The 17,782-nt window shown below is 41.7% G+C and overlaps 1 protein-coding gene across 1 annotated transcript in view; it reads left to right on the top strand.

Annotated features, from left to right (window-relative positions):
• The window catches only part of CSPG4 (chondroitin sulfate proteoglycan 4), a 163,866-nt gene that overhangs the window by 80,169 nt on the left and 65,915 nt on the right, over positions 1 to 17,782 (top strand). The window contains exon 2 of the mRNA XM_040342989.1: positions 11,770 to 11,921. Coding sequence (XP_040198923.1) covers positions 11,770 to 11,921 — 152 coding nt within the window. The remainder of the gene's footprint in view (positions 1 to 11,769; positions 11,922 to 17,782) is intronic.

Raw genomic sequence — 17,782 nt, 5'->3', positions numbered from 1 at the left:
CTATTATTTAATTTTAGATGTTTGTTTCATAGGTGCCGAATGACATATATTTCTGTTCAAACACCCACAGGTTCCCTTAATGTTAAATCTCAAAAATGTTTTTGTTGCTGTAGATTAAAAAAAAAGAACTGACTTTGGCCAAGTGATGCACTCTAGTGTATAAAAGCTCCCAGTGGGGTTCAGGAATAAATGGGTTTTTAAATTTCCTTGAGTGTTGACTAATTACTGTTTTAGCAAATCCACTCATATGTAAAATATGTACTAGACTGGAATAAGTAACACATGAAAAATACTTGACACAGACATTTTCAGCGGTTCGCATTTCTGCAATTTTTTCATCTTTTTTTTTTTTTTTTTTTGTGAAAAAGGGTTCAATTTATGCAGACGGAGTAGCAATTTCAAGTAATGCGCCAGCGAAACTAATGCAAAGTGATAAAGTTAATTTAAAAAATCCTTATGGCAACATCTTCCAGACAGCAAAGAATGATAGTCTGAAAGAGGACATCTCCTTTAATTAGATAATTTGCAACATGAAAGAATGTCAGTTGAATGTCTGAATTAAATTTTTAAGATCAAATTCAGGGAAAGGTATTATACCAAAGGAGCTTAACAGAATTTTCAGTCTCGTTTACAGAATACACTATCCTTTATAAATAGAATAGTCATTCTACTTTGCATATGTGATCACTTTAGGCCATGGAAAGAGAATCAAATGGTGTTGTTTAGTGGAATGGAAACACAATGCCTTATATATATATTTACCCCCCCCCCCCCCCCCCCCCGTTGTTTATAAAATGTATTTTATTAATGCCGCATACATTCCACAGAAAAAAATTCTATTAAACAAATAATTAAAGTTAAGATGTATAAACATGTCTTAAAATGGGTAGTTCCCAGCAAATTTATACTTTGCACTTTACTGGCTTTAATAATACTCTCTCATTAGTCATGTAGGCTTACCAAAGGGCTTTGAATTATTCTGAAAACTATAGAAAATGATGCTTGCACTAAATAACCAAAATTAGTATTCCTATTCGAATGTGCTGGAAAAAAATTCAGAAACCCAACTGGTTCGTAAAGGTCCCAGATAGAAAACAAGTGTGCTGCAAGCTTGAAAATGACCTGCTAAGCTATTGCTAGATTTGCTAGGCTTTACAAGTTTATCCACTTGAGCACCGCCACACGACGATATACGTCGACAAAATGGTACGGCTGGGCACAAGGTCGTACATGTACGTCCTCTTTAAGATCCCAGCCGTGGGTTGCGAGCGCGCTCGTAACCCGGTCCTCTTCGCCCATGATCGCCCCCACGGGAACAGAGGACCCGATCGCCGCCGGTGTCTCGCGATCGGGTCACAGAGAGGAAGAACGGGGAGAGGTAAGTGTAAACAAACCTCTCCCCGTGCTTCCTAGTGTGGCTGTCACTGATCATCTGTTCCCTGTGTTAGGGAACGACGATCAGTGATGTCACACGCACAGCCACACCCCCACAGTAAGAACACTCCCTTAGGGCACACTTAACCCCTACAGCGCCCTCTCCTGGTTAACCCTTTTCCTGGCAGGGTCATTTTTAAAGTAACCAGTGCATTTTTATAGCACTGTTCGCTGTAAAAATGACAATGGTCCCAAAATAGTGTCAAAAGTGTCCGATGTGTCTGCCATAATGTCGCAGTCACGATAAAAATCGCTGATTGCCGCCATTACAAGAAAAAAATATTAAACAAAATGCAATAAAACTATCCCCTATTTGGTAGACGCTATACATTTTGCACAAACCAATCAATAAATGCTTATTGTGATTTTTTTTTTACCAAAAATATGTAGAAGAATATGTATCGGCCTAAACTGAGGGAAAAAAACGTTTTTTATATCTTTTTTGTGGATATTTATTTATATAATTTTTTTCAAAATTGTTGCTCTATTTTTGTTAATCACGCAAAAAATAAAAACCGCAGAGGTGATCAAATACCACCAAAAGAAAGCTCTATTTGTGGGGAAAAAAAAGAAAGCCAATTTTGTTTGGGAGCCACGTCGCACGACCGTGCAATTGTCAGTTAAACGACGCAGTGCCAAATCGCAAAAAGGGGCCAGGTCCTTTAGCTGCATAATGGTCCGGGGCTTAAGTGGTTAATGCACAATTGCAGCAAGTCCACATTGCATGACTCCATATCAACGTTCTTTGAAAACATTCTGCAAGTTCTGCTTCATTTATGTTGTGCAATAGTCATCCCACCACAGGGGTCACTGTGGCTGAATTTTCATGCTGAAGACTTGCTGAGCTCTTGCTGTAGACTCACCACTGCAACTTTGCTCTTGCTAGAGACTTGCCACGCAAATTTGCTAAAAATTGGAAAAGTATCAACTAGAACTTGTGCTTCAAGTGCTGTGCAAGTGTACAACTTGCCAGTGAAAATGTAACACAAATTAACAGACTTATGCCGCGTACACACGGCCAGAATTTCCGACAACAAATGTTCGATGTGAGCTTGTTTTCGGAAAATCCGACCGTTTGTATGCTCCATCGGAATTTCCGACAACAACATTTTGAGAGTTGGTTCTCAAATTTTCCCACAACAAAAGTTGTTGTCGGAAATTCCGACCGTGTGTACGCGGCATTAGGCTTTTATTCCTGTCTGTATCCCATTATGCTACATTTGCCTTTACTTTTAGTCTTGATGAGAGAGGTTGGAACAGGAGACAAGGGTAGTAAAGCCCTAAACAAATATAAAGGAATTGATAAAAATACATTTCCTTTAGGGCTCAGGCCTCGTACACACGACCGAGTTTCTCGGCAAAAACCAGCAAGAAACTTGCTGGGAGATACTTTTTTGCAGAGGAAACCGGTTGTGTGTACATTTTCGTCGAGGAAACCATCGGGAAACTCGACGAGCCAAAAAGAGAGCAAGTTCTCTTTTTCCTAGACGTGGAGTCTCAAATTGGCTCATCGAGTTCCTGGTCGGGCTGGTTTCCGACGAGAAACTCGAGTGTGTGTATGCTAAAAAACCCGCGCTTGCTCAGAATAAAGTATGAGACGGGAGTAAAAGTAGCATTTGTAATGGAGATAACACATTTTTCAAGCTGTAACAGACTGAAAAGTGCAAATCGTCTCTTACCAAACTTTTACTTAACACACAAACACATGAGATTAGCAAAACCAGCCCCAAGAGTTTAGATAGTGGAATCGAACTTCCCCTGCCGTTGTATGTGTTGTATGTCACCGCGTTTGAGAACGAGGAGATTTTGTCTTGACAGTGTGTACGCAAAGCAAGCTTGTCGAGTTCCTCGACAAGCCTAACAAGGAACTCGACGAGGAAAACGATGTGTTTCGCCTGTCGAGTTCCTCGGTCGTGTGTACGAGGCCTTACAGCCTTTGTCAGAATTTTATTGCTGTCCGCATACTTGATACAGAGATTTCCTCCTAATGTAAGGAGTCAGATACAACAGGTAGAGAAAAAAAAATTCTCTCTAGGTACACAGATGGTATTTAAAATCTGAGCAATAAGATCTTCTCAATCAGAATACAAAGCAATTAAACATGACAAAAGTTGTAACCCTTTCCCACTGTATCCCAATTTAAAATTAAAAGTTTGGACTGGAGTTTGGTTTTAACAGCTCCTGTTATATGAATACAAATATGGCCACTGAACTTTACAATGAAATGATAAAAAATGGTCAGATATGAAAGATGTATAGCACAGGTGAATTGTAGATAGATGTGAGCAATACCGATGAATATCATTTGACCTTTACCAAAAGCAAATGATTTACTTGTGATGACCAACTGACTGTTCTGAATGTGACCCTCGCGGCCTTCCTCTTCAGCCCTGCTGTCTAGACCTTTCAGCCTGGAAGCAAGACTTGGTTTACATCATTTATTTAGTGGTAACATTTCTATTCTGGTCAGTGTTTGCGACGCTAACAAGAAAAATGGAAGCTGTCTACAATACACTACTAAATATACATGCTTCTACTACCCTATAACTTTATATTATTATTATTAACCTCCCTGGCGGTATGATTCTGTCTGGAATTACGTACCAAAAGTGGTACAATTATTTTGCAAGGAAATTTGGCGTTTTATACTGTAGGCCTGTAATTTTTAGGAATAACTCACTTAAATCTGACCAAGCAAGAGTCTTGTAGGCATCCCGGGTATGATTTTTTTTTTAAAACAAAAATTATAAATTATAATATAATAAATAATTATAAATAATTATAACAAATAATTATATAATTATAACAAATAATTATATAATTCTAATAAAAATTATTCAATAATGTAATCAACTCAAAATCACTGAAATTTGCTCAGTTGCAGAATTGTCACTGTCATTACTTTTATTTTTTTATGACGTATTTCCCCACAAATCGCTATCGCACAATTCTGCAAGTGATTATAATTTATTATCGCTGTTTTCTAGCTGATCTAAAACCATTTTTGACATAAAGGGACACTTTTGGACAATCTACAGTTTACAGGCAGAAAGAACAGTTTTTATTATATAAAAGTACATGTAGGGCACTGGGCAGACCACTAGGGACAAGGGGGGTGTGTATTTTTTACATACAGTACTGTAATCTATAAGATTACAGTACTGTATGTAATGTGTTTGTTTACTTTTTTTAATTTGGCGCCGTTCTCCGCCCCCGTGCGTCGTAACGTCGCAGGGAACGGAGATCGGCGGCACACGGGGACACTGTGAATCGAGCGAGGAGGACCCGCTCGCTCACACAACGGGGATGCATCGCTGGATCCAGGGACAAGGTAAGTAACTTGCCTGTGGATTCAGCGAGCAAGTAAGCCGCGCCGCTGCACACTCTGCACGTCCACCCCGAGCGTGACTCGGGGATACCGATCCTAACATTGGAAACCCACCCCGAGTCAAGCTCGGGTTTACCGCTAAGGGGGTTAAACCTTAGTGTAGAGCAACAATTCACTAAGATATTAAAAAACTTTACTATATATGCTGTTCATATTGCTAAGCATAACAGTTCAATTTTATTTAGGAGAAACTAAAGCTATAAAGCACAGTCAACTGGAATCTGTAAGCTGCCTGTCATTGACTTAAGCCTCGTACACACGATCTGGCTTTTCCGTGGATTTTTGTTCCAAGGGCGTTGTCCGTGAACTTGTTCTGCATACACACGGCAGAACATTTTCAGGCAACGTACACCAAATCATGTGTTTTTCAGCTCTTTACTGCCACCCTTTGGGCAACTTCTGCTATTGTTGTCTGATGTTTAGCATTGGTTCGGAGCATGCGTGTTTGTACTTTGGATTTTAGTCAGACGGATTAGTGTACACACGATTCGATAATCTGACGTAACAAATTTATTGTCAGACAGTTGGTAAGCATGAACAGCCAACATTTGCTGTCGTTAATTCCGCCAACAAATGTGTGCTAGAGCATACACACGGTCAGATCATCTGACACAACACGTCCATCAGACAATTATTGTCGTAAAATGCGATCGTGTGTACGGGCCTTAAAAGTAAAATTTCAGCAATTTTTTTTTTAAGCCTTTGATGCAATAGGGAAAGGTTAAAAAATCATCACTTCCTATTATAGAGATACAACCTGAAGTAAGAAGAGAACTCTTAAAGCGGAGGAGGTCCACCTTAAAAAAAAAATATTAAGAGCCAGCAGCTACAAATACTGCAGCTGATGACTTTTATTAAATGGACACTTACCTGTCCAGCGTGCCCACAATGTCGGCGGCGGAAGCTGAGCAATCGCTCGTCTAGCGGCTGCCCCCGCCGCCATCCTCGGTGAGCGAATCAAGAAGTGAAGGGTTGTGGCTTCACTGCCCGGTTTCCTACTGTGCATGCGCGAGTGGCGCGGTGCATCCTCACTGGTCCCCGCTGTCTCCCAGGATGGGAAGGGGTGTGACTCCCACGGGAGTCTATTCCCGGAAGTGGGTGCAAATACCTGTATTATACTGGTATCTGCACCCCCCTCCCCCTGAAAGGTGCCAAATGTGACACCGGAGGGTTCTGAAAAGCGGAGGTTCATTTTTTGTGTGGACCTCCGCTATAAAACTGGTGTCCTCACTGGATGGTAATACCTCGTTTTATGGTGACATCTGTATAAGTTTGAATTTTCCAAACAGTGGTCACCGGGACAAATAAGGAGGGAAGGCCAACGTGTACTGCAGTCTCAATTAGGCAAGAATCAAAGTGATTCCCAGCTCTCCATTAATTAATTCAAGGACAAGCAGATATCTTTTTGCTCATCATTTTCAGAAAAATATCTGCCCATCTAATGCCCTGTACACACGATCGGTTCATCTGATGATCGTGTGTGGGTCCCATCGTTTTTTTTCCCATAAGTGAAAAAAAATAGAACCTGTTTTAAAATCTTCTGATGGTTAAAAAACCGATAGAAAAAAAAACGATCGTCTGTGGGGAAATCCATCAGTCAGAAATCCACACATGGACTTCATTTTCTCTGCACGTCGTTGTGTTTTACGTCACCGCGTTAGACACGATCGGATTTTTAACTGATGTATGTAGGCAAGACTGATGAAAGTCAGCTTCATCAGATATCTGATGAAAAAATTCATCCGTTCGTTTTCATCGGATAAACCGATCGTGTGTACAGGGCATAAGGGTAATCGGAGGCCGCTTACACACGGTCGTTCCAAAAACCGATCGGGTCAGAACGCGGTGACGTCAAACACACGACGTGCTGAATAAAACGAAGTTCAATGCTTCCAAGCATGCGTCGACTTGATTCTGAGCATGCGCAGGTTTTGAACCGATGCTTTCTGTACTAACCATCGGTTTGGACCGATCAGGCAGCGGTCCATCGGTTCGATTTTGAAGCATGTTTTAAAATTTTGCACCGAAGGAAAACAGACCGATGGGCTATACACACCGTCGGTTTGGACTGATGAAACTGAACCTCGGTCCATTCTCATCGGTTTTGTCCGACCGTGTGTACGCGGCCTTAGTGTGAGATTGCTGCACAAAACTACACTTATGTTTTAATAGATCCACCACTGCAGTTCCCACAAGTATTTTTGCCAATTTACTAAAGAGAAAGTGAAATAAAGTATCATCATGAGGCCAAAAACAGGCAATTTGAATAGAAAATGGTTTATTGATTCTGAAAATCAATTAGAATGAGTAATTGCAGTGGAAAGCATCCAGAGTAGCCTTGTGATATTTAGATGACAGAAGGAAATGTAAATATACTGTATGAGATAAAGGTTAGGGGGATATAATAAGAAGAATATAAAATATTTTCAGTTTAATATGTTTTATTATATGAGATGCTAACATAAAAAAATTGTTTATATGACCCTCATATATATTCTGCAATAGCCAACAGAATATAGAAATCCTAAGGCAGGAAGGACTAGCTATATATAACCCAGTATATATTAGAAGTTTAAATGTACTCATTACCTGAGAATGGACTTTCCAAGAGGCATATATAAATCTAAGTGCATAGTTAAAGAGCCTAGGGGAAACTGGGGAAGCAGGTATCATTAACGGATTGTGTAGAATAGGTAAAGGAAACAAAGACTCATAGGTCAAGGGTAAGCAGTAAGAGTGTAATGATAAACAATTAGCATGGGGAGGTCAATAAATTGTTGAAGGAGAATGGCACACAACTGAAGAGAGTGCAAAGTGACAAAGACATGCTGGTAGGTTAATTGGATCTTGTCCAAATTGGCCCAGTATATGTGTGTACGACTGTGTGTCCCAAGCATGTCGAGGTCCTACGGGGTAAAATGGCCGCACCAGCCAAGCAGACACTGGCTGCAAAAAGTGCCTAGAGGCGATTCAGTTCGCATGTGTAGCGCTATACAAGTCATTTATTCATTCACAAAGGTAACAGACCTTCACAAAAACATGTTTTTCAGGGAGTTATTGGTTGATAATTGGGAAAACATTCTAGATTATGCAGGGTGTCCCCCAAAGGTGCCAAATAATAGAGTGGGGGGTGCTGGACAGGGAGGATGTCAGATATAGGACATTCTTTACAGACCTGAGCACATGCATTAGGACAGTGGTAATCAACCCTGTCATCAGGACCTACTAACAGTCCAGGTTTGCAAGATAACTGAAATACATCACAGGTGATATCATTTGCTGCTCAGTGATTGTAGTATTGCAGTCTGCATCTCCCCAAGGTAATACATAAAATCTGGCCTGTTAGTGGGCCATGAGGACAGGGTTGATGACCACTGCATACATGGGGCAAATGTTTGACAGCTAGCCAGTGTAACAAAGGACTACAAGAGATAATTTAGTCCTTGAAGGAGCCAGAGCAGAAATTGAGAGTAGACGTGTTAATGAAGTGATCGGTAAAGAAATTAAGTCTGAGCATGACCAGGTCATAGATTAATATTTTATTACCTTCAGCAGTAAGGTAAGAGCAGACGTAAAAGATTATTTTCTGCTTTAAGAGACCAAATTTTTGCTAAACTATGATTGGGGAAGGGAGGGGGAGTTAATGAAAGCAGAATTAAACTAGACCCCTAGAAGGCAAAGTTGTTGTGAGAGAGTGATAACAGCGTTGTAAATTGTATTAAAGGTTTTAGACAAAAGACTTGTATTTAAATGTTTAAATATTGTCATCTACAATTAATAAAAAAATAATATAAAGGCATGACAGCAGTAAGAGCCGGTTCACACACAGGCGGCACGACTTTGGGGGCGACTCGGCAAGGCGATCTCAAGGCGACTTGAGAGGCAACTTGCAAAATGACTTCTGTATTGAAGTCAATGCAAGTCGCCCCGAATCGCCCCCAAAGTCGTACAGGAACCTTTTTCTAAGTCGGAGCGACTTGCGTCGCTCCTATTAGAACGGTTCCATTGACTACTGCGGACCGCGACTTGTCAGGTGGCTGAGTCCCCTGACAGGTCGCCCCTGTGTGAACCGGCTCTTAAGATGTGGATCTTTTTCTTATTATTTAAATATTTACTAGTCTTGGAGTTTGCTGTTATCTTTCTTTCAGCCGAAATTCCCCTAATGCCACTCTGCTGCCTCCCTGCCATCTGCCAGGTCCCATATATCTGGCTAAGACCTGTAACATGTCTGCCCAGGCATGGTCTCTACCAGGTATGTGGGACCTGGCATACTTGTTGTTTGTAGTCAGAGTCTTCGAGTATGAACTGTGATCACCCTAACAACCAAGGCCTGAGGTGTGCCTTGGCCTAGCTGGTCGGTATGCCTGAGAAGAGGGCATACCCTGAATGTAAGAATAAGAAAATGTACAAAAAGTTAAAGTATGAATGAAAGCTGGGGGAAACGGGTGGGTGGGAAACCTGAAATGGCGCCAACACCGGACCCGACAGAGGAGGAGGCTTAAGTACTCAGCAGACTCTGCCTTCGGCCAGCCTTCATACATGTCTGCCAATGGGCAAGATCTCATGCTGAAACCTTGAAACAATGCCTCCTAGGATGTGTGATACAGAAATTGCAGGAGGCAGCAGGTGCCCAGCTTAAGTTATCCACACTTAGACGAGGAATAAAGAAATGCATTAACAAAATTAAAAGGTATTAACTTTTTATTTTAATAAAAAAAATAACTGCAATTGTGTAAGAGGGAAGGGGAGGACGTTTATTTCTCGCTTGAAGCTTAGCTTTAAGCTCAGAAGCATGTATATGTTGATCCTGGTACATTTCTGAGGCCCCGTACACACGACCGAGTTTCTCGACAGAATTCAGCGAGAAACTCGGTCAAGGCTGTATTCTGCCGAGAAACCCGGTCGTGTGTACACTTTTCAGCGAGGAACCTGTCGAGGAACTCGTCGGGCCGAAAAGAGAACATGTTCTGTATTTTCTCGTTAGTCAATGGGAAAAGTCGGCCCGCCGAGATCCTCGGCGGCTTCAACACTGAACTCGACGAGGAACTCGATGTGTTTGGCACGTCGAGTTCCTCGGTCGTGTGTACGGGGCCTGAGAGTTAAAGGCGATATATGATCACAGCATATGCTTTTCTTTTATAACATCAGCATTGTAATAAGATTACAAACAATAGTTATTCATGACGATCAAATATAAGCTTTCATGCAAACCTTTCTTTCATGTTGTGAGTTCTGCCTGTCTGCTGTCTGGAGTAGTCTAGAAATGATTGAAATACAATGGTGAAATGAATATATGGGTCCACAGGCCTCTTTTCCTATCAGCAAAAATTAGCCACTTACTTATTTATTGCTGCTAAACATGCAATAGCCAGGGCCTGGAAAAAGCTGCTAAAAACATCTTAACGACTCTCATGATTAATGAGAAGATGTCTAGTATCCTTCACAACTCCAACACTAAATTTCTTAAGGTGTGGGCCCCGTGGTGGTCTTATGCTCTGCCAACTTGGCACCCGACCATCTTGGGCCTCCCCAATTTACCTTTTCAACCTCCTGGCCTGGGGGTACCTTCTCCTCATTCTTCACCCCATCCCCTTCTTTTTCTTCTTTGACTCCCCCGCCTCTACCTGACCTGTTCTCCTTACAACCCCCTCTTATCTTTTTTCTCATCCCCCCTTTTTCATTCTTGTATGCTTGGTTTATATTTAATTTCTCACAATCTTTGTGTATTACTCCACAGCTTAGCCCCAGAGCCCTTTGACTCAAGCACCCTGTGTTGACCACCGGCGGAGGGTAACTGTTGTCTGACAGTTTATACCTAAAATGTATTCTATATGAGTATTCTTAAGTTGTACTACTGTATGTTATGCCTTCTATTCATATCTCCTGCATGGGATTATTACAGCTGTATTCTTTCTCATATCTTAAAACATATTGTACCAGAAATGAATACCATATTTATCAGCGTAAAACACACTTTTCCCCCATAAACTAGAGGACAAATCATGGGTGTGTGTTATATGCCAATATTTACCTTGCTGCCTAGGGGGGAGTGGCAAGCACTGACGTATTACACAGAGCTGGGATCCCCTGCAAACTGTGCGCTCGCAGTCACACACAGTCCCGCCTCCTGGACGGCTCATGAGATAGACGTCATACATCCCAGCATTGGACCAGTGTTCTGTCTATCATATGAGCCGTCAATGAGGCTGCAGATGGGCACTAATCAGGCTGCATTGATGGGCAATGGAAAGGCTGCAGATGAGCACTAAACAGGTTGCATTGATGGGCAATGTAGAGGCTGCGGATGGACACTAATCAGGCTACATTGATGGTCAATGGAGAGGCTGCCAGTTGTCACTAATCAGACTGAATTGATGGGCAATGGAGAGACTGCAGATGGGCACTAAGTAAGGTTGCATTGATTGATGGGAAATGGAAAGGCTGCAGATGGGCACTAATCAGGCTGCATTGATGGGCAATGGAGAGGCTGCAGATAGGCATTAATCAGGCTGCATTGATGGGCAATGTAGAGGCTGCAGATGGGCACTGATCAGGCTGTATTACTGGGCACTGACCCTTATTTTGCTTCAAAGTTCTTTATTCAAAATTAAAAAATTATCTTGAAACTTCCCTCTTAAAATTAAGGTGTGTGTTATACGCCAATGAATACGGTATGCGGTTTCACATTTTGTCCATAGCTACACTTTAAACAGTTCCCTACCAAGCCATTGTCAAAAGGACGTCAATTTTGTTTGGAAGCCACTTTGCAAGACTGCGCAATTGTCATTCAAAGTGCGACAGCGCTGAAAACTAAAAATTGGTCTGGGCAGGAAGGGGGTGAAAATGCCCTGTATTGAAGTGGTTAAAGACATCTTAATATCATAGGTTTGTTGAGGGCGTGTGCACTCACAGCCCCTAATTTGCTGCATTTTCCTTCTCCTCTACAGGACAGCACAACACGGGAGACCCTGACATCAGGAGAACAGTGGATGCCAACCTTCTTGTGACTTTTGTCTCCTCTCAGAATTCTGGCCTCCTCTTCCTTGCAACTGGAACAAGCCAATATCTGCTACTAGAACTTTCCAATGGGACACTGAGGGTAAGGCTAAACTCTCATAGAACTGATATACGATAGGGTGAATGACCCTGGATGAAACCAATAATAGAGTATAACTATAGCGACACTATGGGGGTTATTTACGAAAGGCAAATCCACTTTGCACTACAAGTGCAAACTACAAGTGCAAACTACAAGTGCAAAGTGCATTTGAAATTGCACTGTAAATCTGAGGGGTAGATCTGAAATGAGGGGAAGCTCTGCTGATTTTATTTTCTTTGCATGTCCCTTTCGGATCTACAGCGACTGCACTTCCAAGTGCACGTTTCACTTGTAGTGCAAAGTGGATTTTCCTTTAGTAAATAACCCCTATAAGTATGCAAGAATAATAAATGAAATTCAAGCTTTCAACACAAAATATATTTACTTTTGCTTCAAGTGCATAGTATGCATTCCAACAATATAACCAGGCTGACAGCTAGGAGTGTGCTACAGCAATACTCACCGTGTATCAGATATTATAGGATTTCTTAGCCTTTCCTTCACATACATCTGATAATGTGTGTTTTACAGACTTCAAGGTACTTTGTTTGCTCTGTGCTAAATGATCTCTCACTGCATTTCTGTGAAGGGTGTTGGAAATCAAACTAAGCAAACAATAAAAAGGTATACGTGCAAGTACATACATAAATCAGTATTGTAAGGAATTAATCGCAAATTAAAAAAATGCAGTCACAGTGGTATTCTATTCATTACTTATATAAGACACATGACACTGGCTGTTGAACACACATCATTTTGTAATTAAGACATTTTGAATTCTTTGAATTGATGTATGCAGATTTCTATGACTGCAAACATACCAACTAAAATGTCACATAAAACATGTGCAGAGAGGCCCTTCCAAAAAACAGACTGCAAACAGGCGCAACATTTGCATTTAAAGTGACACTAAACAATATCCCTATTCTTCAAAAATAATCCATACACACCCATAGTCTATTTTTCATTAAAGTAGTAGTAAAGCCTTTTTTTTTTCACTTGTACCTAGGTAACTCCACCTATTGCATCCTAAGATCCGACAGTGTAAAACAATTACACCTGTCGGATCTTATGGATATCTATGCGTAACTGATTCTATGAATCAGTCGCATAGATAGAAACAGGGATACGACGGCGTATCAGGAGAAACGCCGTCGTATCTCTTTGGTGAATCTGGCCCATAGTTCCTAGTCCATCTTGGTAGCAAGGAGAAGAGAGTGGCTACGTTCCTACATACATTGGGACCACGGAGGACAAATGTAGCCACCCTATAAAAGGAAGTCAGGGCACAACAGCAAAAAAAAAAGGAATTAGGAGGTTTGGAGGAGCCTGAGAGCAAAAGAAGAGACTTTTTTGAGTTAAGAATACAGGCACTGATTCTACGGCAGTGAATTTCTTCATTTTATATAAAATATATATACAGTGTGTGTGTGTGTGTGTATATATATATATATATACATATACATACACACACACACACACTTGTAGCTAGATTCAGAAACACTTACGACGGCGTATCACTAGATACGCCGTCGTAAGTCCGAATCCGCGCCTCGTATCTGTAAGCGTATTCTGAAACTGAGATACGCTTAAATCTTGATAAGATACGACCGGCGTAAGTCTCCTACGCCGTCGTATCTTAGTTGCATATTTACGCTGGCCGCTAGGGGCGTGTACGTGGATTTACGTCGTGAATATGCAAATGAGCAAGATACGCCTATTCACGAACGTACTTGCGCCCGATACGCTGTTTACGTAAGGCGTTTTTCCGGCGTAAAGATAAACCACCAAAAAGATGGCGCAGCCCATGCAAGGTATAGGCGACGGAACAGCCATCGAATTTTACGTTGTTTGCGTAAGCGTACGTGAATGGGGCTGGGCGTAGGTTACGCCCGCACAAACTTAAGCCAGTCATTCTGAATCTGGCTATAGATTACCAAAAGTATCGGGATGCTTTCTTTTACACGCATGAACTTTAATGGCATCCCAGTCTTAGTGCGTAGAGTTCCATATTGAGTTGATCAACCCTTTGCAGCTATACCAGCTTCAACTCTTCTAGGAAGGCTGTCCACAAGGTTTAGGAGTGTGTCTATGGGAATTTTTGACCATTCTTTCACAAGCGCATTTGTGAAGTCAGGCACTGAGGTTGGATGAAAAGGCCTGGCTTGCAGTCTCCACTGGAATTCATCCCAAATGTATCTATAGTTTTTTTGTAGAAGAATACGTATCTGCCTAAACTGAGGAAAAAAATATTTTTTTATGTATTTTTGGGGGGGATATTTATTATAGCAAAAAGTAAAAAATATAATTTTTTTTCAATAAAATACCACCAAAAGAAAGCTCTATTTGTGGGGAAAAAAAGGACCCCAATTTTGTTTGGGGGCCACGTCGCACGACCGCGCAATTGTCAGTTAAGGTGATGCAGTGCCGAAACGCAAAAAGTGGCCCGGTCATTGACCAGCAATATGGTCCGGGCTGAAGTGGTTAAACTTACCATTAACAAAGCAATTGGGTTGCATAGAATTAGGCCAGTGAAACAGATTTTGACTACTTCGTGAATTTGGTCTGGTACTCCTTCTGGTTGAAGCTCCTATATCACTTCTTCCTCCATAATCTCTCTTTACAGAGTCCCTTTAGGTTGCATAAGGTCTCACAACTAAAAGTGAAAGGGATACTCCAAATGGAGTGCAGGAGCTTTCCCTTTCCAAGTCATCCCTTGTCATCCCTTGTCTCTGCCCCCTACCCACCTCTGAGCACCGTTCCTTAGTTCCACCCCCTACCCATTCCCCAAGACCGCTTTGAGAGAATATAAGTGATCAATTTTTTTATTTATTTTTTATTTCAGTGTAAAATATTATTAACTAAATAAAAATAAATAAGAAAACAAATTTTTTTTTTTTTAAAGTGCCCCGTCCTGACGAGCTCGCGCACAGAAGCGAACGCATACGCGAGTAGCGCCCGCATATGAAAACTGTGTTCAAACCACACAAGTGAGGTATCGCCGCGATCGTTAGAGCGAGAGCAATAATTCTAGCCCCAGATCTCCTCTGTAACTCAAAAAATGCAACCTGTAGAATTTTTTAAACGTCGCCTATCGAGATTTTTAAAGGTTAAAAGTTTGACGTCATGCCACGAGCGGGTGCAATTTTTAAGCGCGACATGTTGGGTATCATTTTACTCGGCGTAACATTATCTTTCACAATATATAAAAAATGTCTTATTTTTTAATTCAAAAAAGTTTTTTTCCAAAAAAAGTGCGCTTGTAAGACCGCTGCACAAATACGGTGTGACAAAAAGTATTGCAATGACTGCCATTTTATTCAGTCATGTTAGAAAAAAATATATATAATGTTTGGGGGTTTTAAGTAATTTTCTATAAAAAAAAAACAGTTTTAGTCTCGTAAACACCAAATCTGAAAAACAAGCCCGGTGGGAAAGAGGTTAAAAAGAAAAAATTGCCTATCAACATACACAAAAGCTGCTACTGTTGGCTCCTATCTGCTTTTGGCATTCTTCAACACAGAAAAACATGTGTTTATATTGAACTTTTTTTTTTTTTTCTTTTTTTTTTGTAAGTTGTCTCGTCTATCAAAAGCTCCTTATCCCTGTTAGGAATTGCATACTAGCCACCTCCACATAACACAATTCATGCACCAAGCCAAGAAGGAGAGTTCTGACAAAAGGGACTGTAATGCAAATAACAGACACAACAAAGAAAAAAGAAGAAAGATAAAACTGTAAATAGACATAGATATGCACATTTCCAGACGACAAATACACCTCTCATACATTAATGTGCTCTCTTAGCTGAAATTACAGGCGTATACATTTATAAACTCTTTAAACAAGTATATAATCAGAGCTTTGCATGGATTGCATGGAAGCTAGGACAAATACTTGCAAAAATAAACTACTGTTATAAATCAGTTTGTTCTTATAATTCTAATTAAGACCAGATGTTTTGCTGAGGGACCTAGAAATTATCCTTAGCTGCCCCCATCTGTCCATGCATACTCACACACACACAAAGTACAACTCCTCTTACAGACTCAGAAAGCACACAGCGCAGACGCATGCCGAGCTGTTCTAAATTCTGAATACAATGCTTAAATCCTATACACTGCATTCTGTCAGCCCCGGTGTTTTACAAAGAAGGGGTACATGTATGAAAATATACATTTGTACTCATTTCTAAAAGAGAATTATAAGATGACTTTTGCAACATGCCATCATTACCCATATCATAGCAGTAATGTTACAGGTAGAGCCAGGGATGGACTGGCCATTGGGATCACAGGGGGTTTCCTGGTGGGCCGATGGCTCAGTGGGCCGGCTTCAGTAACAGCGGACTGCTGCCCCCCTCCGCTCCTCTGTCTCTCCCTCCCCGCAGCGCTCACCTCCTCTCCCTCCCCGCAGCGCTCACCTGGGGGTAACAAAGAAGCAGGGGGAGGACCAGAGGAGCGGGGGGACGACAGAGGAGCATGGGGGGAGGGGACAGACAGCTGACTCAACAGCTATGGCCTGGGAGTTTCTCACTTCTGCCTAATCTTGGACCATAAGGGGGGCACCGAACTGATTTGGGTGAAATAATGTCTAGCTTCCCCACTGGTACTGCCTATAAGAGTACAAGTACCAGTCGTTCTACTCTAATAAATAGAACGGCTAGTGGCTAGTGAAGGGGGAGAGGGGGCTTGGGTGGCTGGGGGGGGGGCGGGAGTTGTCCGGCCGCCATGGGAGAGACCTGTCAAAGTGGGCCAGTCTGGATGAAGTCCAGGGCCAAATTTCTGTCCCAGTCTATCCCTGGGTAGAGCTCACCACGCATGTTACAATCTGATTGAGATCCTCCTATCTAGATCTGATTGTATACAAATGGATTGGATAATTTTGGTAGGTCCTCATATTACATATGTTTGGTGAATCTACAGGAAATCGTACAAAGATTGTACAGTCAAATTGTAAGACAGGGCATACCATGCCAGCTGGTTCTATCTTTATTTATTGACTTCCAGTATGATCTCACTTGCAACTTGTGCTTTGGAATAAAACAAATGCAAACATGTCTAAAGCTGAGTACACACAAACAGTTGACAGCTGAGACAGCTCTGGTCGGAGCCGCTAACCATGCAAGGTTAGTTCAGCGATTCCAGCCGCCCCCTTCCCCCCTGAGGGACAGCCCCCTCTTTAGAACACTCCGATCAGCACTCTCTGCGATTGGCTTAGATGGATGATCAGGCGTCAGACAGCTGCTGGTCCTGACATACACAAGGGCTGAATGTCGGACTTTTTTTATTATTATTTAACCAGTCGGTATACAAAGTAAAAACGTGCACAGATCTCACCAACCCCATTCACAGATCTCGCAAGTATTTAAAGCCTAACTTCATATTTTAGTAAACTTTAAATAGTTTGTCTGGACGAAGCTGGTCCAAACTAATTATTTCCTTTACTAACACATGCAGCAACTGTCAGCACTGTATAAACTGTATGTAGCCTTAGCTACATAGCCTTAGCTACATACAGTATACAGTGCTGTGTTCCAGCAGCAGGATGGGGACTTTCCGTCCTGCTCCCGAAATAAAATCAAGTTGGCCTGGGAGCTACTCAGAGTTACCCCTCTCTGTCCCTGCACTGAGGGCAGGACAAGAGTTCTCGAGAGTAGTGTGTTTATGGGAAAGGTGGGGTGGTGCATAGTGATTAGCTGTGATGATGGTGCTGGTTACTGCTGCAGCCTTTATAATCTAGGGGGGAGGCAAAGGTGCAAATAAATGTGCACTTTGTGGGAGAATACCCCAGCCCTTAAGATGTGACTGCTAGAGGTCCTAGACAGGGGCCAGCTGCTAACAGTTTTTTTTTTTTGCAGG

The sequence above is a fragment of the Rana temporaria genome, chromosome 3 (genome assembly GCF_905171775.1).
Source record: "Rana temporaria chromosome 3, aRanTem1.1, whole genome shotgun sequence".
NCBI classification, from domain to species: Eukaryota; Metazoa; Chordata; class Amphibia; order Anura; family Ranidae; genus Rana; species Rana temporaria.
The sequence above is the reverse complement of the archived record's forward strand: the minus strand, read 5'-3'. Positions and strand labels throughout refer to the sequence as shown.